This window comes from Antrostomus carolinensis, unplaced genomic scaffold (assembly GCF_000700745.2).
Source record: "Antrostomus carolinensis isolate BGI_N321 unplaced genomic scaffold, ASM70074v2 scaffold17489, whole genome shotgun sequence".
Lineage (NCBI taxonomy): Eukaryota > Metazoa > Chordata > Aves > Caprimulgiformes > Caprimulgidae > Antrostomus > Antrostomus carolinensis.
Window position 1 is genome coordinate 8,160 of NW_010339487.1, and position 24,131 is coordinate 32,290.

At 43.7% G+C, this 24,131-nt stretch overlaps 1 protein-coding gene across 1 annotated transcript in view; it reads left to right on the top strand.

Moving 5' to 3' along the window:
- Positions 1-24,131, top strand: part of LOC104531085 (aldehyde dehydrogenase family 1 member A3) — a 30,901-nt gene that overhangs the window by 4,601 nt on the left and 2,169 nt on the right. Inside the window, exons 2-10 of the mRNA XM_010175868.1 lie at positions 2,344-2,484; positions 4,768-4,897; positions 7,053-7,114; positions 9,021-9,149; positions 11,560-11,673; positions 13,973-14,075; positions 15,122-15,306; positions 20,624-20,788; positions 23,022-23,179. Coding sequence (XP_010174170.1) covers positions 2,410-2,484; positions 4,768-4,897; positions 7,053-7,114; positions 9,021-9,149; positions 11,560-11,673; positions 13,973-14,075; positions 15,122-15,306; positions 20,624-20,788; positions 23,022-23,179 — 1,121 coding nt within the window. The 5' untranslated portion in view covers positions 2,344-2,409. The remainder of the gene's footprint in view (positions 1-2,343; positions 2,485-4,767; positions 4,898-7,052; positions 7,115-9,020; positions 9,150-11,559; positions 11,674-13,972; positions 14,076-15,121; positions 15,307-20,623; positions 20,789-23,021; positions 23,180-24,131) is intronic.

Consider the following 24,131-nt stretch of genomic DNA (forward strand, 5'->3'; position numbering starts at 1 on the left):
CTTCTTTGGGCAACCTGTTCCAGTGTCTGACCACCCTCACAGTGAAGAACTTCTTCCTAATATCTCATCTAAACCTCCCCTCTTTCAGTTTAAAGCCGTTTTCCCTTGTTCTGTAATTAACTGCCCTTGGCCAAAGTCCCTCCCCAGCTTTCTTGTAGCCCCTTCAGGTACTGGGAGGCCACTAGAAGGTCTCCCTGGAGCCTTCTCTTCTCCAGGCTGAACAGCCCCAACTCTCTCAGCCTGCCCTCATAGCAGAGCTGCTCCAGCCCTCGCATCATCATGGTGGCCTCCTCTGGACTTGTTCCAGCTGCTCCAGGTCTTTCTTGTGTTGGAGGCTCCAGAACTGGACACAGAACTCCAGGTGGGGCCTTACAAGAGCAGAGTACAGGAGAAGAATCACCTGCAGCACTTGCAGGAGCTGCAGCAGGGTTTGGGTGCTCTCAGAGTTAGAGGATGGGGAAGATCTGGGCATGCACTGAAGTCCTCTGCCTACACAGCCATCTCAGGGTGGTGGTAAGTCTCTCAGTACTAAGGGCATGGTGTGTTGTGGCCTGTGCCACTGCAAACCAATGCTCTGCATGCTTGTGCTCCCAGCCTGGTCACAGAGAAGACTTGTTTAAACCTGACACTTCTTGTGTTTCTTTGTCTACTTTGTCACATAAAATATTGCTTTCTTTCAGCTTGAGTCTTCATTCCAGCGGCAGGATGGGGAGTACACAAGGGTGCAGTGGCTGGTGGTGCTTTCTGGCTTTTGTGATGTGCCAGTTTGAATCCAGATCAACTCAACCTTAGTGAACCATTCTGAAGGCCTGTTCTGCCTGGGGGTGATGGGCCCCAGGCAGGACGTGCCTGCCCGTGCACAGTGGCTGCTTGCTACCTCTGCCTTGTCAGCACCCTTGCTCGACCAGAGCCATTCTGAACGGCCTGTAACAGCCCAGATTTCCTCCAATGCTTTCCCCATCAGTGCCCCTCCAAAGGGGTGGGGTTCTTTTCCTGGCAGTATCCATCAGGCTGTTTTAAAGATGTGTAATCTCCTTGTAAAGAGAAGGAGCCAAATTTAGTGTAAGGTGCCATTTCAGTGGGTGATGACTTGCTGCTTTCTCCAGGAACTTTTGCTGTAAGAAGGCAACATGTCTCCCCAGAATGTTTTTCTTTTGGGGGGGAAAAGAGCAGCACACATTTCCCCATGAGGGGAGAACAGCCAGATCTTGCTGTATCAGTGCAGAGGCTTACTTTGTAATTGTATCAAGACAAGAGTTGAGATAAGACATAAATGAGAGCAACTGGTGAAGTGCCATGAGGAATGATCAAGGCCTGAAACCCTCCCTCCTTTCCCACCCCCTTGAGACACATATTGCAGTGAGGTGCAAGTTCTCCATCAGCTGCAGTGAGGCATGGGCTGTGCCAGACATTACGTAGAGCAGGGTTCAGTCCAAAGCCAGGGTGAGGTACGCTTTGTGTATGCCTGGGGTACAGTCTTGGCCTCATGGATGTTGATGGCAGTGTTCCCATTGACTTATTGGGTCGGAGGGTTGCCCTTGGTTTCACTTTTTTAATCAATGTCTGTGGGAGGAAGGGAGGAGTCCAGGGTGTACTGTGACCAGAGCAAATGCAAGAAGGTTCTCTGGGGTTGGCAGTGTGGGAAGAGACAGAATTCGCTGCCCACCTGAGTAGTAACTTGGGTCAACAGAACTAGTTTGGTCCAGAGCAGTAAAGCAGTTGAGAGACAAAGGGAGAGTGGCACTAAGTCTGTGTAGGGTCAACAAAACCCTTCCCATCTGATGGGAATGTTCTGGAAGTGTGATCTAGGATCTAAGGGGACTTTGTCAGTGTGTTACCTGTTACTAGCATGGGTTTCAGTGGGACTGAATGGTGGGATTTGAGCTGTGGTTGTTCCCCTGGATCTCCCTGATGGGGGACTTGCCTTCCCATGTGTGTTCAGAAGAGGATGATTCATGCAGGCCAATGGCCTGTCACACTTAGGGAAGCTGTAATGGGGACAGAATTGGGATCTTTTTTCTCCGTCCCCCACACCCAGTGTCACTTACATCCTATATCCACAGGAACATGGTTCTGGATTATTGTATAAACAAACTAGTTGCATAAAATTACCCTTTAAAGACCCTCTTGGTGCTCTGGCCTCAAGGTTGTTTATCAGCCCAGGCCTAACTCAAAACTTAGGCTTAGATCTAAATCCAGGAGTAAAATAGAAGTGGTTTTGTCAGACAACTTGGTTTTAGCTACCACAGCATCATCTAGGAAGCAGCCTGATGGGGATTTCTGTGCCATTGTCCAGCTCCTTCCTTGTAAGCTAAGGTTTTCTTGTGTGTGTGGCTGCTCTAGCCTGATGTGGACAATGCAGTGGAAGCAGCTAAGGCAGCATTCCAGAGGGGAGCTCCGTGGAGGCAGATGGATGCCCTAAGCAGAGGACGACTCCTGCACAAGCTGGCTGATCTTCTTGAGCGAGACAGAGTCATCCTGGCAGTAAGTACTGGGATTGGTGAGCAGTGATAAACCATCAACTGTTGGCTGATAACTCAGCTCTGTCCCTCTCATTTTGCTGCATCCATATCTACCTAATGTTTTTCTTTTCTCTCCCTTTATGAAAGACAGAAGAGTCCATGCAGGACTTATGGCTCATATTCCTGTTTCTGCAGGATGATTTTAAGGGTCTCAGAAGAAGGCTGTTAGTTCTTCTACATAGTTGAACTCTTCTCCAAAACTTTATCTAGTTATTGAAGTGATTACAAACATTAATACTGAAGTTTTCAAAGCAATAAAAGTTCTTTCTTAGTTTAACAGTCATCAATGTTCATAGCTGTCTCCCAGCTCTCATCTTACAAAAGCACAAACATACAAACAAAAACGCCAAAGCAACAAACAAACCCAAAACAAACAACAGCACAAACCAACCAGAAAAACCCCTCAAACCATCACAACTGATTTGGTCTTTCTTTGTTACAAAAATGCAAAGCCAGTTTGACTTCTTTGCAAATTGTTTCCCCTAAAATGAGGGGCTGGAAAGAGAATCTTTCTCTTGCTGGATGTCATCCAAAGTTTAAAATGCGTGTAAGTGGGAACTGTTTCTTCCCTTACTGAATGTACTGGCTCAGGAAAATCTCTTTATAGCCGTGAAGCTGTGTTGACTTGGACTTCTGCACTGAAAAACTATTGCTAATGATTCCCCATCCTGTCCTGAAGGAGCCCTTCTGGTGCAGAACAAGGGGAGTAGGACCCAAGCTAAAATGTACTGCAGTTGGCAGAAGCCTTTAGATCCTATGAGCCTTGGACATCTTTCCAAATTATGCCTACAGCTCCTTACATCTCTCACCTTAGAGCTGCTGTCAGCCCATACCCAAGATCTTGGACCTGAGCACTCCCCAGTTCAGTGCTGCCCTTTAGCTCTGCTTATCTTCAGGAGAATGGCATTTTTGACATTTAGCCCTGTTCGATGTGTATGTTCCTGAGCTGATGTCCCACTGAGGTCAATAGGACTTAACATATGTGGGATGTGCTCACGAGCCTGTACTTGCATGATTATTTTGAGCTGGGTCTCTGTCCCCAACACAGTGTCTCTTAACTACATGACAGCTTCCAGTTTCAACAGGATAAAACCAAAAAAAATCCAGGTCTGAAGGCAGTTCTGGCCAGCAAATAAAGGGAGAAAAAAAATATATGTGTGTGTGTGCATGTGTGAATACAGCCTCTCCATTTTCTGCTCACTTTTTGATGTGACTTCAGAGAGCCCTTCTTTTTCCATAACCAGGCCACTCATTTCAAGCTTTCTGCTGTCCTGATTTGGGAGGGCTTGTTTGGCATTGTTATTTTCACTGCAGAAAACCAGCCATAGCTGCCTTGGCTGCAAGCTAAGTAATGACTTATAAAAATCAGTTGTTTTAGTAGACATTCAGAGTGGATAACTATCCTAGTCATTCCAAAGGGAATGTCTGTTCAATTGCTGTTTGGACCATAATGTCTGTGGAAGATGACAGGGTATGACTTCATATGTAAACAAAGATGTTTCAATCTACCAAGGGATAGTACTTCCTTTATGGATGTGCTGGCCATTTGCACCAATATCCTATTTAATGACCTGAGTAGAGAACAAAGCATTCACTGAGCTAATGTCCAGAACAACGAGAAGGACACACAGGCTGAGACTGGACTTGATTGAGAGCTGTTCAGCATCAGTGCAGCTTTAGTGAAGCAACTTCTCCCTTGCCTTAGTCTCAGCACACATCAGAGCCCAAAGGTTAATTTACTAGAAGTCTGTAAAAAATGTGTTTTCTATCATCCTGTGGACAAAAGAGGCTTTTCAGAGGTTGGTTTTAGGGCTATGAAGCAGAAAAAAATAGATTTCCAAATGAAAGTGAAGTGGGTCTGACTGATTTCAGTGACACCATCTGGAATGCAAAACATCTGCTTTGGAGGTTATGGTGAAGTCATGACACTCACATCATTTCTGCCCAGTGCCCCAGACCACAGCCCTGTATCCCACCCACAGCCACCTTCTTGGGGCTTCTGGAAGATGCACTTTCATTGCAGTCACTGAACAAAGCAACCTGTGTATGCATTAGGGTTATTTGGTCTAGTCCCTGTTCTGCCTTATTTGTATTAAAAAGCTCATTCCTAAAATATAAGGTGAGGGAAGGAAATCCCATATCTGCAGCACGAGGCAAAATAAAATTGAGAAGCAGTTTCTCTAAAAGCTTTTTTTAAGAAAAAAATCTACTTGTCTGACAGTGCATCCAATTTGGTTTTTTTCAGACTCTGGAAACAATGGACACAGGAAAACCTTTTCTGCAGGCTTATTTCATTGACCTGGAAGGTTGTATAAAAACACTCCGATACTACGCTGGATGGGCTGATAAAATTCAGGGCAGAACTATCCCAGTGGGTAAGTTCCTTCAGACCCAGTTTCAGAGCTGGGATGGGATCAGGGAAGGAGGCCTGCTGGGAGGGAGATTCATGGAAAGGCTGGCTTCTGAAAACCTGCAAATATAGCCTTGCATTTCCTTTCTGTCTCAGAATGCATTTTAAGCAGATGTGTTTCAAAATTTAAACTAATGGGAGAAGAACATGGATGCCTGGGTAGATCTAGCAGCTAGAACAAGTCCAGAGGAGGCCACCAGGATGATCCGGAGGCTGGAGCACCTCTCCTATGAAGACAGGCTGAGAGAGTTGGGGCTGTTCAGCCTAGAAAAGAGAAGGCTCCGGGGAGATCTTATAGCGGCCTCCCAGTACCTGAAGGGGCTACAAGAAAGCTGGGGAAGGACTTTTCATAAGGGCAATTAATGACAAAACAAGGGGAAATGGCTTTAAGCTGAAAGAGGGGAGGTTTAGATTAGATATTAGGAAGAAGTTCTTCATTGTGAGGGTGGTGAGACACTGGAACAGGTTGCCCAAGGAAGTTGTAGATTCCCCCTCCCTGGAAGTGTTGAAGGCCAGGTTGGATGAGGCTTTGAGCAACCTGGTCTAGTGGAAGGTGTCCCTGCTGCTGGCAGGGGGGGTTGGAACTAGATGACCTCTAAAGTCCCTTCCAACCCAAACCATTCTATGATTTTATGATCTCTGGAAAATAATGGATGGGCTCTTTTGTTGCTTTTTTAACAGAGAAACCTTTTTGGTTCAAAGTTCTGGTTAATTCTTAAAGAAACCCCCCCACACACACACATTATAGGGGAGTTTATTTATTAGGTATCACCAAAATCAATTAAAGTGCCAGAGAGTGGAAAGACAGAGGTTTCTAAGGAGATTTGTATGAAGGCAGCAGGGCTTCCACTGTCCTAGATGCCACAGGGGTGTGGCAGAGGGTTGATGTGGAATCCACCAGTGCCTCCCACCTCCAAAAAATTCCTGCATCTCTGACAGTGCTGACTCAGACGTTTAGAGAGATCATGTAGTGCTTTTTCTGAACTTTTATTAAAGAGAAGGTCTGAGATGTAGACTCCTCTCAAGAGCCAAAGCACTGAGCTCTTGGAGGGACCCTGACAAGTTTTCTGATACTTGAAAGAGTTTTTTCAAAATGTCTCCTAGGCTGCAGAGCCAGAGCAGGCACACTGCACTGTTGTAGCAGGGACAGAGAGAACTCTTTGGCTCAGCTATATAAGTTCAAATATAGTTTTGGGGCGAACAAGTTAAGACAATGGACATCCGTGTGGCACGATGAGTAATATGGTGTATTTTCAAAATTGGCCTGTTTTGTCCCTGCAGGCAGGTGATCACTGAGGCTGTATGAAGGACAGGCACTGCAGACAAAAATTAGTCACCAGAGGAAGGGCTCTGAAGGGCTGAGCTAGTTCAGTCTGTGCAGGTAGCAAAGGGAGCGAGGTCAGTCATGTGAACTGAGATCTGCCACCTTCATTCGGAGTAACGTGAAGCTTTGTTTGTCTGGACACTGCTCGTCAGTCCTGATTTGAGATGACTTCCAAAAACTGCAATTAGAAATGTTTGTGTTTCCTGTCAGATCTTCCCAATGAAGCCAGGTTTTTGGCAAGAATGAATTTGTAAGGGAAATGTCCTTCCTGCTTTCTCTCTTAAAGTGTAATAGCAGTATTTTAAGATGAATGGTATTACTTTACTCCTGGAGTTTCATCTTACCAGAAGTGTAATTCCTGTTACACTGAATATGTTTCCAGTACAAAATGGGTTTAAAAACTCTCCCCCTCAGGGAAACAAGTCTTTTGCTTCTTCCTATGAGACACAATCTGAATTAAATTTATGCTTGCTTTTCAGTGTAGTAGGGAGTTATCCTCAACCTTAACTTCAACACAGGGAGACAGCAGAAGGAATTGAACCCCTGGTTTTAAAAGGCTCCACTGTGAACGTGAGCAGTGTTTGGCTTTTGAGCTAATACAAGACCTATTCTCAAACAGAACTTCATCTGCTTGGAGTGTCCCAAAGGCACGAGTTAAGATGAACAGATAGAGGGTTCTTCATCTAATATGGTTTTAGTTCTGTCCCCAACCTGTTAGTGTGCAGTGGTCTTACAGTCTTTCTGTAGGAGCAAGGATGTTGACTGGTTTGTCTTGCTTTATTCTTTTGTCTTGCAGATGAAAATTTTGTCTGTTTTACCAGGCACGAACCGATGGGTGTCTGTGGAGCTATAACTCCAGTAAGTAGCAGTGATGGTGCCCTGCATCCTCCTTAGAACTGGAAGAAGTACATGTGCACTCCTCATCTGATGTCGCAGCCATTTGGTTCCTAGTTAAATACAGCTGTTCTGTAGGGAACTCCCATTTCAGTTGCCTGATGTAGTTTCTTGTCTTACCCCCATGCCAATTGCTCTTGGCAACACAAAGTCCTCTGCAATGGAAGGGTGGGTCTCCTAATCAGATGCTCTGTTGCTCTCTAAGGCTGACACCAGTCACCAGAGACCAGTCTGAGCTCTCTGACTCTTGCACTGCTGGGACAACCATCTTGTCATTACGTGTGCTAGCTTTTTGCTGCCTAGTGCTGATGCATGGGTTTCTGTTTTAAATTGTATCCATTACTAATAACACCCAGCTATTCTCTGAGCTTTCTGTGATTAAATCTCAATGAATAGAGTTTTCTTTTCCTTGAGGTCTCATTCTCTGATGAGGGGACAGGGTGGCTAGTTCTTGGAATACCTCCAGTTTTAGTGTGTGTTCCTTGCTCTGTTTAAACAGACAGCCAGAAAGACTTTACAGCTACATGGGAGACATAGTTTGTTCCTGTCTGGTTGTAAAATGCTTTGAACATGGTATCCTACAGGCCGTGAGGCAAATGGTAATGTGCCAAGATTCTCTGTTTGGATGCTTGGATCACTAGGAGTCCCTGGAATATTTTAACCTTTGGGATAAGGTTATAGGAAAGACTGAAAGAAATGCACGTGGGGTATTGGATTTGCTGAACCCTGGGAATACCAGGTCTGGACCAGTTCCTGAAGATATCTGGGGAAATTTAGCTTTTTCCTTCAGCAGGGCTGAGCTTATACTCCGTGTGATAAAATGGTCTATTTAGCAATGTCAGGGTGAGGCAAAGTGGGAGATGGTCGGTACTAGTTATCAGAGGTTTGGGTTGATGACTTCTGCACAACTGCAAGTTGAAGAATAGCTCATTAGATTAAATTCTGCTTTGTCTCAGAGCTGCTGGGTTAGAACAGAACTCATCTCTTAAAAGCAACACTGCTAATTTATTTGTAAGTGTGAATTTGTGGATTCCTAACATACTTGGCTTCTTTGTTGATAGCTGAACGCCCTTGGCTTGAGTCTTGACAAGAAGTACCCTTACTTTTGGCTTGCTTCCATCATCCCTAAAGTGGCATTAATTATTTTTAATGAAGAAATCCTTTCTGCTGCCAAATGACCTTTCTGAGATTCAGTGTGAGCTAGATTTTCCACTTCTTGCTTAGGCTCCAAAATCTACAAATACACAGGACCATGAAAGAAATTAGCACAGAGGAAACTGATGTGGACTGGTTCCTAATTCCAAATAAGAAAACTAATTGGAAAGGAGCAATTTAGAATTTGAAGAGAGTATAAGACCTCCGCTGGATTTCCATGACCGAACAACCCACTGCAGTTTCCTAGTTGTAAACCTGGAATTAAATTATATTGTATAACTCCTAACTACTCAGCCAATACCTCACACAGAAGAATGAGGCTTTTTCAATGACCTGTAATTCCCCCACATAAGTGTACAAAAGTGATGCATCAGGACCCTGCCTCCAACACCATTTCTCTAAACAACCAAAATCCTGTACCAAGTGTGATCAGACTCCTGTAAAGAATGAGGTCACACTCACAACAGAGGTTTGTCCAACTTAAAGGATTAGCTTGGGGACTGCCTGCTCCCAATATTTGGGATCTCAGGGGGAAATCAAGGAAGTTACACTCTGTAGTCCAAGCAAATGCAGTATTGTGAGCAGCCACCTCTCTTTGTGGCTCTCCTCCTAGTTGCTTCTTTCTCTCTGAACTATGTGAAGGTGAGGAAAATGCTGCATGAAAGTGAGTAGGTGACTGTGCCGAGCTGATCTGACCAGCCTTGTGTTCTTGCAGTGGAACTTCCCGTTGCTAATGCTGGTTTGGAAGATGGCACCAGCGCTGTGCTGTGGAAACACTTTGGTTATTAAGCCAGCTGAACAAACTCCTCTCACGTCGCTGTACATTGGCTCACTGATCAAGGAGGTAAGGAAATCTGAACATCCGTCTAGGTACTGTTCTTTTAAGGTCATAAGCAAGACTGTATTTTGAATTTGCTGTGTAGGTTTTTAGGTTTTAAAGAAGTTAAAGCCTCACAGAGGAAAGTGAGAACAACCTCTGTCTTCCATCTTTTCTTACAAAGGCCTTTGTGACTGGCAGTGGCTACCTGGGAGGTAGCAAAGATCACAAAACCTGTAGGTTTTCTTTCTTAGGAAACTATATAGAGAAAAAAATGTTGCTTTTATTCTTCTGCCTTGCCTTCCCCTCTCCCAAATGAGGGAAAGACTACAGCTCAGTTTTATTAGGCAATGAGAGAAAAAAGAGTGTGATTAGACCGAATGTTGAGTTTGTACCATTTTTAAATGGGATAATTCAACCAAGACAGAGTGCCATGGGAAACAATTCTTCATCATTTCTGCGGTTTGTAGGAAAATTTAGCTATGTTTGGCCTTTAAAGCCCACTCAATACTGACATTAAGGGAAGATCATAGGTTGGGATTTCAGAACGTTGGTTTAAGGCTTGTCAGGTAGGATCCCAGGTGCCCTTAGATCTATTAATCATACAGAGGTGGTGGGAGGTGCACAGTACCTTGTCAGCTTCCTATATCTACATATGTCACCAATTGTGAGGAAAAATAAAAGGGCTGTAGATATGCTTTTGCCTCTCAGCTGGAAAAGACTTTGTTAGGCTCAGTCTAACAATAACGATGATTTTGTCTGTTCTTGGCTTTGCCTGGGAGAAAATAGAAGGATACCCTAATAATTGACACTTAGGGCTCCTCTGTCAGGAAAAGCAGTGCAAAAATACTACCAGTTAAGTATCTCCTGCAGTTAATTGACTTTATAAGATTACACAAGACAAGTGAGCATAGGGTGCAGTTTTCATGACTTCTAGTTAGCCCTGCCACACCATTGCTTTTTTCACTCTGACATACAGCTCCCCAAACACGGGTGTAGCATTCCCCCCCAAAAGCCATTCAATTCTGATGACATTGATTTTTTTAGCTGCAATTCTAAGCTGCCTGTTTCTCACAGTTGTCCTTCAAGGCAGAATGGTTTTATTTGAAGATGCTCCTTTCTCCACCCAAAATTAACTAAATTCTTTGCAGTTTTTCAGAAGAATAAGTGAAACTTTTTTTCCCTCATCTTTAAAAGGATACAGAAGATGTTAACACACAAGCAAAGCTATGTTTTAGGTTCAATTAAATAATTTGGGGCCAACCAAAATATTTTGGCTTTTGTTTTTGCTGAAAAACAGAAAAAACTTTTTGGCTAAGAGTGACCTGAACCAATTTTTTGCTTCCTTGTGGCTTTGCTGTTGACTCCAGACACCATTACTTGCACAGTTTGACACACAGTATTTTCTTGAAAACTCATTAGCCAAGATGCAAAGTCTCTTAAACTCACTTTTATCATGGGCACATCCATAGAAGAACTCAGACTGCCCTTCCAATTTATTTAAAAAAAAAAAACAAAAAAAAAATTATGAAGATAAATTATGAAGATAAATAATTATGAAGATAATTTTTTGCAAGGTAGTATATGAGCAATTACTTCAATTTTTTATGTATTGGGAAGGAGCAACTGCATTTGTTGAGATTTTATATTAAAAAAGCCATAAGAAATGAAGTGAATGCTTAATATCCCAAAATTCCATTGTTACAAAATGCAGGGAAGACAATCTTGTGCAATCAGTAGTGGCGGGGGCTAGCCTTGAAAAGCACAATCCTTGAAATTCTTGTTTCAGGAAGTAAAAACATGAAAACAGACCAGTAAGTCCCACACTTCTCCTCGCACTAGAATTTCACCTAAAGTTTTGCCATTTGTCTCTTTTGGATAAATTACTAGTTGGCTAATCTAGGTTGTAAATGTGGTGGAAACTGGCATAAGTCTGTTACCATCTGCTCTTGTATTCCTGTTTTATTAGCCTCATAATCTAGTGAGGTTTTACTGACTTCTTAATCCCTCTGGCCTCTGAAGAACCACAAATGCCAACCTCTGTTCAAAACAAACTTTCATTCAGTTACCCCTTGGCTCCAGCTGCACAGCAGTAGCTGGGGGCCAAGTTTGGCCAAAAGACTCCCTCTCTTTTGACTTGAAACTGGGACTCCTCCAAGAATTCTTACTGAAACTTGGCATTTCCTAAGCGTGGCTGTTACTTTCACCCACGTCTACTCCAGCTGGTAGCACGCAGCCATGTTACTGGGAAGAATGGAAAACAGTGGGGTATCTGCGATGGGCTCCTTGTCTGCAGCTTGCAGTTTTTAATTGCAAGGAACAGAGTGCAACTAATTGAGGCTTCCTGAGAACTGAACTGTAGCTCTCAGGAGTGCAGATCAGCTCCAGAGTGCTCAAAATCTCTCTTTACAGAGCTGTATTTAACCTCTCTTTTTAGGTGGGTTTCCCTCCAGGTGTGGTGAATATTGTGCCAGGCTATGGCCCCACAGCCGGAGCTGCTATTTCTACCCATCACAGCATTGATAAAATTGCTTTTACTGGATCAACAAAGGTAGGTGATGGATTTCTCCTAAAATATCTGTTGTTCCTCTTTGCATTTTCTTCTAAAAGTGCCATCTACATAAGACTGGACCAATGAAATGTCAGTGATTTATAGAATCATAGAATGGTTAGGATTGGAAGGGACCTTAAAGCTCATCCAGTTCCAACCCCCCTGCCATCATCAGGGACACCTTCCACTAGACCAGGCTGCTCAAAGTCTCATCCAGCCTGGCCTTCAACACTTCCAGGAAGGGGGAATCTACAACTTCCTTGGGCAACCTGTTCCAGTGTCTGACCACCCTCACAGAGAAGAACTTCCTCCTAATATCTAATCTAAACCTCCCCTCTTTCAGTTTAAAATTTTTTTATATATTTCCAGCACCATTTTCCATCCCATTCCATGTGACAGGATTTCTCAGAACTGTTTGGGATTTGTCTAAGTCAGGTTCTTGTGTTTGTGATAATCCCATGTGTCTGTAAACTTTTGCCAAACCACCACATTTCTCTAAGAACTGTAAGTAATAGATGCTCTGATGAGGTAAGGCAGTCTAGAGGAGAGGCTGGCAGTGACTTAACATCGTGTCATTGACCTGATAGAGCTTCTGGGCAAGTTTGCCTGCCAGTCCTGCCCTGCAAGCGTGTGCAACTGGAAAACATGTCAGTCAGAGCCTTGAACAATTCTTCCTCAGCTTTAGTTATTTCTGAGGAACTAGGACTTAAATAAAAACACAGCCCTGTGCCTGAGGCTTCCTCTGCTGACGTAGATGGGATTAACATTTGAGCTTCTTTAGAGACCTGCACACTAAAGCACCTTCTATTCAGTTTTTTCCTGTAAATAGCTATGGCTGCATTGCTTAGGAGAGGGGTGGAAGTGAGATCTCTGCACTGTCGGACACCTACAGCCATCCTCTTCTGTACCCATGTGGGGGGAAGGTGCTCATGGCCTGGCCGAGTCCACAGAAGTGAACACAGCTGTAGCATGCAAACTAATTTGTCTCCAGAAATGACTGCTGCAAGTTCTCAAACATAAGCTTGCTTAGAAATGTGAATGTTTTTCCACTCACTCCTCTAGATTTTTCTCGCAATATATACGCACCCCCTGAAGATGGGCAGCGTCCAAAGAATGGAAATGCTGACACCAATGGGTGTAGTTGAGGCAAATGTAGTCTTATTTATTTCCTTGAGTAACGTTCTTCTTGCTGAGCATTTGCTGAATTGATCCATTCTTACATATATCTCCTCAACTGCAGAGTGTAATCTAACTGCATCATGATGACAAACCTGAATTGTATTCTTGGTTGGAAAAGTAACTCACTAAACACTCAAAAGCTGCTACATTTAACAACAGTACCATCTAGTGGCTTTGAGTACATGCTGAGTGCTTCTCTGATCCCACAGGAGACCGTGTGTTAAAGCCTCTGGTTCTGTGTAGGGATCATGGGAACAAACGCGAACGCAATAAAATAAAAGTTCACAATGAGCTTTTCCTCTCTTGATAGTTGGTCTAATCTAGGAGTTTACCCAGATACATGTGTCCCTCCAAATCCTAGATCAGAAACTTTTAGCCCAGATTAGATGCTGGCTGTGTGAAAACAATAGAGCTTATAGATTCATCCAGCCCACATGGGTCTGTTTGGGTTTTTAATGAAAAAGGAGTATCCAGTGGATTAAGGGCAGAAGGAAAATCTCAGCTGCTGGAGCCTGTAGGCAAAAAACTCGTGTAGACTCTGTGCTTGTCTTCCTAATCCATGGGTGTGCAGGAAACACCGAGGGAGACAGATTCTTTGCTAATACATGTGTAATTTAGAAGTGTTTTCTTCCTTCTCCACCCATCTGTGAGTTCAGCTGCATCTCTGCAGTATTTGCAGCATAACGCTACTGTTTCTGAGCCAGGAAGTGAAGCTAATTCAAAATACATTTTGACTAAGTTTTTAAGCCCTAGCTTGGGCTCAGTGCCAGCCTGGAAATACTAATCTTAAACTCCACAAGAATTTTTCCATCTAGATTTCTTTGCTTTCCCTTAGTTTATTAACTTACTCCTCTTCAGCCAGCTGTAGTTCTGGAGCTCTCTCACACAGCCCACCCTTTCACAACGGCCAAAAATGGACATTAATTCTGGGGCTGGTTTTGACCCAACACTGCATCTGTAGGAAACTCAAACCACTGGAGAACGTTATCCCAGATTTCTACCTGCTTCAGCCACCCACTGGCTTTGTGCTCTTCTATCTTTGTTAGCATCACACTTGACACACTGAGTTAAGACTTTGAGGGGAAACCGCTCATGTCTTCTTTGTGTCTTAATGCCACAGGTTGGAAAACTGATCAAAGAAGCTGCTTCTAAAAGCAACCTCAAAAGGGTGACATTAGAGCTTGGAGGGAAAAACCCCTGCATTGTGTGTGCAGATGCAGACTGTAAGTATTGGCTGCTGTGTTTATTTGCTGCAAGATGCTACAAGTGTGCTAGTTTTGTGTGCCTCTGCTGTCCTTTGGCAGTGAGCAGGACTGGTGTTTGCCACTACATCCACCCCAAAGGCTGGAGGAAACCCCTGTCCAAGAGCAGGATGCAGTTCTGCTTTGCTGGAGCTCTTCCCCAGCACAGGGGACGATTCCCATGGCAAACAAGCAGACCATTATGCTGTTGCCTTCCCTGGGGATGGCTGCAGTCACACATGAATCTTGCATTTCTGTGTTTCTGCTGTTGCGGTGCCTTCTTTTTGGTTGGCGGTGCTGCAGAGCTCGAGCCAAGCAGTGGGAAAAGCAGTTTTCTAAAATGCAGCCCTTCTGCAGGCATTCCTATGACAGGAGAGGTTTGTAGGACCTCATCTAATCCAGCCTTCACCTCTATCCTGGGGGTCTGCAGGACTCATTTTGCATCTTCCATCGTGACTTGGTTGCATTAGTGAGGAGGGCTAGGAGATAGGTGTAACCTGTGACCACCAAAGTGGTTGGAAAATCCTGTTTGGCCTGGGGAAAATAATCTCCATTCTCCTGTACAGCACAGCAGGAGTTGAAAGCCAGATGTATTTGTGCTGTCTGCTAACAGTGAGCATTGCAAGGACCTGGTCTGAGCTGGCTGTACAAACAGAAGGGCACACTGCTTTCCCATCACCACTGGGACTACTCTTCAGGAACTAACACACAGTATCTAGGAATCCACATCTGAATTCTCACAGCAAGAAAAACTGGTTGCTGCTTTCAGTGACTCCTTATGGAAGAAAGTATCAGGGGCTATGGCCAACTAGACCTTGAGACAAAAGGCAGGAAGGGGGGTAGAAATAATAAGAGATGTGGTTTGGGGGCAGGATGAGGCCTTGTGAGTTCCTTCAATGGGTGTGGACCCTTGTCAGCATTTTTTAAAGAGGCTTTCAAAAGAGAAAGGAAAAAAAACAAGTTTGGAAACACTGAAAGGCTGAAACTGTGCATGTGGTAACGCTTTTCCCTCCTGGGCCATGTTGCAGTGGACTTGGCAGTGGAATGTGCCCATCAAGGCGTGTTTTTCAATCAAGGGCAGTGCTGCACGGCTGCCTCGCGAGTGTTCGTGGAGGAGCAGATCTATCCGGAGTTCGTCAAGCGCAGCGTGGAGTATGCCAAGAAGCGACTAGTTGGAGACCCCTTTGATGCCAGAACTGAACAAGGACCCCAGGTAAACTGTGTGCCTGAGAACAGTTGTTGTTTGGTTTTTAGGTTGTGTTTTTGTTTCATTTTCCTTGTGTAAATATTATCCTTGTGAATATGGTCCCAGCGGAAGCGCCGAAGGGTGAGTAATGTATCATGGCTTTTTTTCTCTTTTAAATACCAATTAATCACAACTGTTGACATGTTATGTTGTAATTTTTTTAAACACAAATGTATTTAATTCACTTCTTATCCAGCTTTATGGAAGGGGCTGTACTGGTACAGTAATACAAAGCATGTTGCAGAGAGCAATAGCAGTGCACAGAAGAGTGCAGCTGTAAAACAGCCGTTCAGCTACCTGGCTGTGTTGATGATGACAAGTAGTTAGAGCCCAGTGGCTCCCAAGTCCCCACTTTCTCTCTCCTCCTTTGTCCTCTCTCTGATCCTTTGAAGAAGTTTCAGCTGAATTAGGAGAAAGAACCATGCCAAGCTGCTGTCATGCCCAGCCTCATCAATGATTCCAGAGCCTTCCTCTTATTTTTTCCTTCCGAAGCAATCTGAGCTGTGGTGTAGAGCTCTGGAGGAAGATGATCTTTGGGTCAGATCTTCTAACAGGGCCACTATTTGCTACCAAAAATGAGGCAATCACAGAAATCTATAGTGTAGGCCTCCTGTTCTCAGTACTGCACTATGAGTTCTTCTTCCTTGATGCTACAGAGAAGGGATGACTGTGGGGACATCTGCCTCCCCTTATCTGGATCTAGGCCTGTTTACACATGGTCCATGCATGGCAAACCCTCATTGCATGTCCTCATGCCTGGGGAATAAGATGATGTACATCCCCTGCTCATGCTGAAACTTGCTTCAGCAGAGCTAAGATAACCCTCAAACCATTTCAGGGTCTACTCTTACCTTCTGTTAAGGGCTCTCAGCTTTTCAGGTTCGTTGGTTTGTTTGTTTTAATATAATATCATCCTAAACCTTATCCAGCAGTAGCAGTAAGTGAGCTGAGTTTATAGTTAGTCCCATCAGGACCATGTTCACCTGGCTGCTCTGACAGACACCATTGATTTCCAGAGAACAGTCCCTGAAATCTAGAGAGTAGTTGTGAGGTTTTAAAGGGTGAAACACTCTGCAGTGAGCAGAACATGTAGACCTGGGCTGCTTATTTCAGTTCATCCCTGCTCCCAGCTCTTGCTGGGCTGTCAGAATACTTCCCAGTGAGCACTGTGGCAGAACACCATGATCTGGTATCACTGCTGTGGCTTAAGGGAGACTCTTTGTGTACAGAGCTATAATTAAGGGTAACAATAAGTCAGAATAGCAGTGTCTGGTCAGATTTTAAATATGGCCCATCTGTCCAACCTGTTCTGACTTACCTGTTACACTTGTAGCTAGGAGAGATAGCACACCCCCACACACACCTGAACTTCTCTGCATGCAACTGTCAAGCCCAGGATGGGAAAGTGTTGAGAGAGAGGGAGGAAACTGTTAATCCCAGAGCTTTCATGTGGCTGCCAGTGCAAAGGAACAACCACTTGCTCTGCAGCTATGGTTGCTCGCTCTCTGGAGCCTATGTTCTAAGATGCACCACACAGAAATTCAAGCAGAAGAGAGAAATAATACAATGTCACCAGGTCTTAAAATACCTCCAAAAGTAGCAAAGATTCACACCTGCCTGCAAGTTACTGTTCAAACGTGAAGCTTCCAGATCAAATTTTTCCTCTGTTCCTGAAGCAACCTGTTTGCTATGAGGAGTTTTTTATCTTGAACTGATGGGTAAGAGAAGAATCACCAAGAAAAAGAATCTTTTTTCTTCTTCATCTCTCCCCATCAGGCCTCAGTTGCTTCAGGTCGTTGCTTTCATTCTCTTTCTGTGTGGGTCAGGGTGAACATACAGAACAGCATTACAAAAATGGCCCCATGTAGATGTGTATACAAATTCTGTGTAGACCCCATTCTGGGATAATCACTGGCTTAGAAACCAGCAGTGGGAAGGAGCTGGAGTCAGCCTTAAGGCTGACAGTGGTTCTAGCCCATGATCTTTTTGGTCCTACATCAGCTCCAAGTGCTTGTAGCCAGACAAGAGGACCTGCAGCTTAGAGAGAGTTGGGGAAGTCTAAAATAGGAGAGCCTCTGCAGTCCAGGCTTTGAGCTAGTGCTCCGTGAAAGCGAGCTGCACCGTGGCTGAGCACAGTGCTCCAAGTAGCTGCTGAGACAACCTGGTGCAGGACAGCATGGGGTGACAGACAATACTGTTCCACGAGAACTTAAAGTTGGTGTAAGCTTGGTTCTGTCTGCAGCTGTTTGTTGCTGTGTTTCACTGCACTTATGAACTAGACTGGGGAACTGGCTGATTCAGGTCTAATCCAGCCTTTTTGGAAGTGAGGAGGAAAGGTTTTACTCATGTCAGTTCCCTGATGTGGATTACTGTGCACTGGCATGGATGCTCGTGGCATGGATGTGGGGAAAAGATTGTGTCAGCTGCAGTATTGGGTTATGCTGATACTAGCTGCAGTGCTCTGATCAAAATGAGGTCAGATTTAAACAGTATTAAATTTAAACAGAAATGAGGCATGCTTCTGATGAGACTCTTCCAAAACTCACATGTGTCTGACTGAGTGGCTGGCTGGAATTCAAAGGACACCACAAGAAACCTGAGGGGTGATCAGGACTGTTTGAGAAGAATGCCAACCTCAAACGCAGATCAAGGGCATTTTTTAACTTTGGATTCTTGTGAGCTGTATCAGAGGAAGTAATAAACTAAATCTGCACAGATGGCAAACTGGTTAACTAGTGCCTTACACCACTGTGAACAGCAAACTGTGTTAGATGAGACTAATGTCCTAAGGGACTAGAACAGGGATTAGGTTAGAACAAGACTAGACTAGTTTTGTCACTGTAGAACCCCAAATACTGGGATTTATGGGCTATAAGGCCTGGTTTACAGGAAGGAAATAAGCACTAAGGCTGCCTTGTGGCACTTGCTAGCAAGAAGTTTTTCAGCCTAAAACATTGTTTGATTTTTAAGACAGTGAATAGTTTCCTTAGACTGTAGACATTTGTGTACTTTAGGATTAAAGCATGAAAGTAAAATATGTAAGTAGAAAGAGTCCAACGGTCAGTTGGGATTTATTCTGTAGGATTACAAATGCTAGGTTAGGAAAAGGAAAAACTGCTCCTTGCAGCCTTGACTTAAATGAAGTAAGATAGGAAGGTTTGGGAGTTCTCAGATTTTCAGCATTGCAGTGATCCTTAGAAGCCTTGCTCTCTTTTGAATTAGGTGGACAAATAGTAGAATTTGCTCTAGCAGATCATGTGTTTTTAATAGAAGTCAACGCTTGAACCATAAATAATAGTGGAGTAGGGGACAGAATTTAAACAAGCCTTGCAAGCTCTAGTTACATTGACAAACAGTTCCACCCTTGCATGTCATTTTTACAAATGTTTTCTTTCCCCAGTGTCTTTTCATCTAACTATAGTTTGCCTTGCAACAAGTTACAGCTGTATAAATATCCTTGTTTTGTTTTCTCTGATGTGAAGTGGATGAACTGGATTGGTCTGGATCACAGACATGCCAGGATGAAAAGCACTTGCAGATATTTTCAAATTATTTACACTTGTCAACTAAGCAACCAGACAAATATACAATGTGTATGACACCTGCCAAACTTACTATATGACACTCTGTGGACACACATTTCCTTGTGACAGTAGCATGTATCAAGTGTTTTCTTGGGTAGCATCTTAACACGTGAGAGAACATGAGCACTTAGTACAAGCTGTCCAGAGTGCGTGTGAGATACACATCTGTGCAGGCAGGAGATGTGCTGTTCTCACTGTGTACCAGAAGTACCCCAAGGACACCTTCCTGAAGCTTTGATATTTGTCTAAAAGCATGAAAACTTGGATTGTGTGTGGCCAGGATTAACTAGGGATAGGATATGGTCTGTAATCTGTAGGAGTCGAGTGTGGAACACTCCGTGTAAACAGTCCCAACTGGCAACTGGCCCCGTTGAAAATAAAACCAGATGCCTAGGGAGGGGTATTGAATCAGCAACAAGCATCTGGAGATACCTGGCATTCAGAGGCTGCCAGGGCACCTTGAACCACTGGGTGGAGTCTTTTATTTAATCACTTCAATGAATTTGTAGAGGTTTTTGTTAGTTTTACTTTTTTTAAACATCTCCATAAGGCTTTTACCATCTGCAGCGCGCTGCGATGAGGTGTTTCATCGCTGAATTATGTAGCGTGCAAATAGCCACATCTGTTTGTTTGAAACCTGACAATACCTGGAGTACACTGCTGTGTGTGGAGCACAAAAGAAGGACCAACACTGACCAGAAGGGCTGTGGGCTTCTGCACCATTTCCCAGCACATGACTAACTGTGTTTGTGGAGTACGTGATATCTCCTCCAAGTCTGGGTGCAGGGCTGCACAGCTGTGTGACTTCAGCGTCTTGTAACTGGACTGGCCTTTCCCCACCTCTACTGAAACCCTTAGTTTAAAGGCGAGTAACACAAGAGTACTCACTGTTTGAAAAAACTGCATGTCTGGGTGTGGGTGGGAAGGAGTTAGGGTTGGTAGTTAAAAGCAAGGATATAGCTCCTAGTCCAGAGAACCAAAAATTGCTAGGATGGTACTAGTCTCGAAGATCTGTGAAAGGTGATTCTGATTTTAAAAGCACGGCTTCAGTGCAGTAGTTGTTCTGAAGTCACTATTTTTGAGGCTGTTTGTTTGTCTTTGAGGCTGTTTGTATAGCGTGTGTGTGTGCAAAGAGATGGAGACAGAGCTTGCTGGGTTCTTCCAGCTGGGGACAGATAGCTGTGGGTGAAGCTGCACATGACAGCAAAGTTGACCTAATAGTTTCTATACCCTGATTCTCCTTCCCTTGCACTCATTCTGTTGCTGCTCAGATCCCTTGCTGAGCTGACTGAGGTAACTAGCCCAGCAAACCCATCTCAGCTGTTCTCAAGGTTAAACCAGTGCTCAGAGAAGGTCAGTAAGTCCCAGAGCTGGAGTGAGGTGAGCTGTGGGAGTACATATCCAGGATACAGAGGAAGGGAAAGTGGGGACACCCCCTCCATGTGACAGCAAACTATTAGATCAGAATAAACAACCACATGTGACTTCACCTTCTGTTTTCTGTGGCTCAGGGTGATGCCCACGTCCTGTCTTTCATGCTGCCCGTTGCCTGACTGCCATATCATAGAATGAGATGTAAACTTACCTGGTGGGACAGAGCCCAGCAGGTGTGCCCCTGGGCTGCGTACCGCGACTCCCATCTCTGGAACAGTGATAATAAAGGCGCTGCTGTCTGTTTCTTTTCCTTTTGTGTCTAACAGATTGACCAAAAACAGTTTGATAAAATCCTGGAGCTGATAGAAAGTGGGAAGAAAGAAGGGGCTAAGCTGGAGTGTGGGGGTCTTGCCATTGAAGACAGAGGCCTGTTTATAAAACCCACTGTGTTTTCAGAGGTCACTGACAACATGCGTATCGCCAAAGAAGAGGTACAGTACACGTCACCTGAACCTTTATATGCATTTACTCCTGTAAATGGGAAAGAAAAGAGCTATGGTTGTGGTTTGAAATGAAAACCCGAGAGGAGAATAGAAGTTTCATTTATTTAACTTATTTCAGTGTCCTAACAACTGCCTAATGCTGAAATCCATTCTACTGAGGAAATATCTGCAAGGTGAGCTTCAGTTTGGAGTGTATGTGCGTGGGGAGGGGAACTGTGAGAGGAGAAGGGGGAGAGCAGAACAGGCAAAAAAACCTATCAAAATGTTTTAGCAGCAATTTTTCTGCAACTAATAGGTGTCTGTTTGGCAGCCCTTTCTAATGCCTTGCTACTTTCCCCCATTTTGTTTGGTTTTCCAAAGGGAAGCAGCCTTGTACTCACTGGAAAATAACACACCCAGATAAAAACACAGTAGATAATAATACCCTAAAGTTTTTGGGTCTGATTTCAGGAGAACTTGATATAATGCAAAATACAAGCACATGCCTTACCTAGATACAGCTGCTGTAAATGCTGCTTCTGTTTAAGAAATAGCAGTGATGGAGGGGTTTCTGTCTGGATCTTTTATTTTAAATATAAATAACTGAATAAAATAACTGGAAGTGTGGCAGGCTGGAGGAATTCTATGTATTTTTTGCCCTGAAGTTTGAAGGTTTTCTGAAGTTAAGCTCTCCCTCTCTACACGGATGGATGGTTGTGCAGACCACGTGCTCTTACACACCTCCTACTGAGTGGACTTGAAATTGCTCAGCTATGGTACATACTGATTCAGAGTGCCAGAGGACAGTGTAATGTGGGATCTTGCTCCACTACTTTGTACAAAAGGAGTTGCTTTATTGCAGAAAGGTGGGCCAAGAACTCTGGGACCTGAAGCTGGTGTGGAGGGAAGGAATGGCCCTGCTGTGCTGCTGCTGCTGCTGCAAAACTTTTCTCAAGGAGCCTTAGAGCCTGAAATAATCCCGGATTCTGTTCTCATGGTGAAATCCCCTGAGGCTGACCATTTTTTTCCTATATGAAAACATGGTCAAAGCCAGCAAAGTGCAGATCTAATACTCTGGCTTTTATTATTCATATGCAGAAAGATTGAACAAGCTGCATGTGATTAGATCCTGTGATATTCCTTTGCAATAGAAGTTAATCTACTTTTCATCATGTTCCCCAACGGAAAATAAGTAGTTGCCAAAGTCTTACTGGCACTTGTATTTTATAATTTAGCCTGGTGCTTTTTATGGGGCTGCTTTACTGTTCACTCCTGGCAAAATGTTGAGATGTCTCAGATCTGCCACAGAATCTCTAAGGAACCTGGGAAAGATATCAGTCAGACTGGGCATGAGTTACATTCTAAAAATAGAGGGAGTAAGAGCTGAAAATCCCATGACAGGCCTTTTTTAATGAACTGACTCCAAATCCCAAGTCATGATTCATGAAGCTTATCCAGTTTCATTCATTTGCAGTTTTGTTGCAAATGCACGTTCATCCTTTGCCCAGGATCAAAGCTCCAGTTAAGAACCTGGAACTCCCAAAATGAAGGAATTTAGAAACACTTGTATCAACCTAAAGGCCATAAAAGCTGCTTAGCCTGGCCCTCAGGGTGGCACAAGTGAGACTGTATCTCAGCTTTGGTGGAGGTTTATTGTACTGCAAGAGCTTGCAGGCCAGAACAGGGGCCTGCTTTTGATATTGTATTTAATGAGAGACTCCATCCCAGAAGCTGGGAAGTATTGTATATGCCAGCTGCCTTTACACTGACAACCTGGAAAGCCAAGTTTGTGGTCAAACACATATGTGGTAAATGCACTGCATGCAAATAAACTGCATATGACAAAATCAGAGTTAAAACCAAGGAAGAAAGCTTGCAATCTTTGACATATATTAATTACTTCTTGAGTATACTCCACTTCTGAGTTCAAAAGGAGAGTTGTAAATGGAGTAAGGATGAATCGTTTGAAACTTGTCCAGGTCTAACTCTGTTTATTTTGATGGTTATAGATGATCCCTTAGTTGTTGGATCTTACCATATATTAACTGCTATAGCACTTCACTCTGCTTCCTTTGTAGTCGCTTAATTAGTAGTTTTTAAGAGACTCTATCAGTGCTTTCTGGAAGGCTAGGATATAACATTTTACATCCAGTATCCAAACAAAGTATCTTCTTCTGATTACTTCAGAATTACCATGATTAGCAAAGGCTTTCCTGTACTAATGTTTAATTGATATTCACAGATTTTTGGGCCAGTTCAGCCAATTATGAAGTTCAAGAGCATAGAAGAGGTCATAAGAAGAGCCAACAGTACCGAGTATGGACTTACAGCTGCAGTGTTCACAAAGAATCTGGACAGAGCATTAACACTTGCTTCTGCACTGCAATCAGGAACTGTCTGGTAAGCAGTGTGGGACCAGAGCGTGGGCTGGGGTTTTGTTTCTCATGTAGGGAGAGGGATATATGATTTGGAATCAAGTGCTGGAGGTAAGATGTATTAGTAATCTGCTTAATTCTTGATATTCTGCTCAGAAGCAACATCCATTCATCCAAATAAGCTGGTGAGGACCAGACAGTCTGGTGAGAAAGGGGCTGTTTGTTTGTTTGTTTAATTGATGTAGTTCCTCATCAGGAAAACTCTGAAAAAGTAAGGGTTGTAGTAAGGTCCACCAGACACGATGCCTTTCAAAATCCTGTGCGTAGAAAAAAGCAATTCTTATGATCTTTAGGTAGCATCAGAGTGTTAGCTGCACAAATCAATATGGGCAGTAGATGGCATCACTCTACTGTGAGATAAGTAGCTATTTTTGCTCACAAAATTTCTTATTCTATATTAGAATAATTTTCAAGATGGAATCCTAAATTTTTTCACACTCAAGATAGGAATTTGCTCTGATGTCTGATTTTGATGCATACGAAGGACTGCTTTCAAGAACTGGCACCAAAAGAATCTGCCTCTGAGTGATTTTTATATAAAAATGGGATGTTTGGGCTTTGAAGGATACATGTGCTGTACATACATGAAGGTGCAGTCCTACAGCACCAAGCCATACCTGTCTCTCTTGAGTCATTTGATCTTACTGAAATGCCGAGGAAGTATCTGCATTAGCTTTTTCTACCTTCTAGTGTCTATAAAAATGGGGCTAGTGCTTTCAATTTTCTGTGACACAATTATCTAATGCAGTCCAACTCTTTTCTATACCTGGAAGTGGATGGTGGGGCCTGCTTGTGAGTGTTTAGGCAGTTTTCTGAGTAAACATGTTAATTTCAGAATGTGCTTCATTAAACTAGGGAGTAGGTTGGACTGTTTATTTTAAGCACAGCACTGAACACAGCGTAAATTCCAGCTCGAG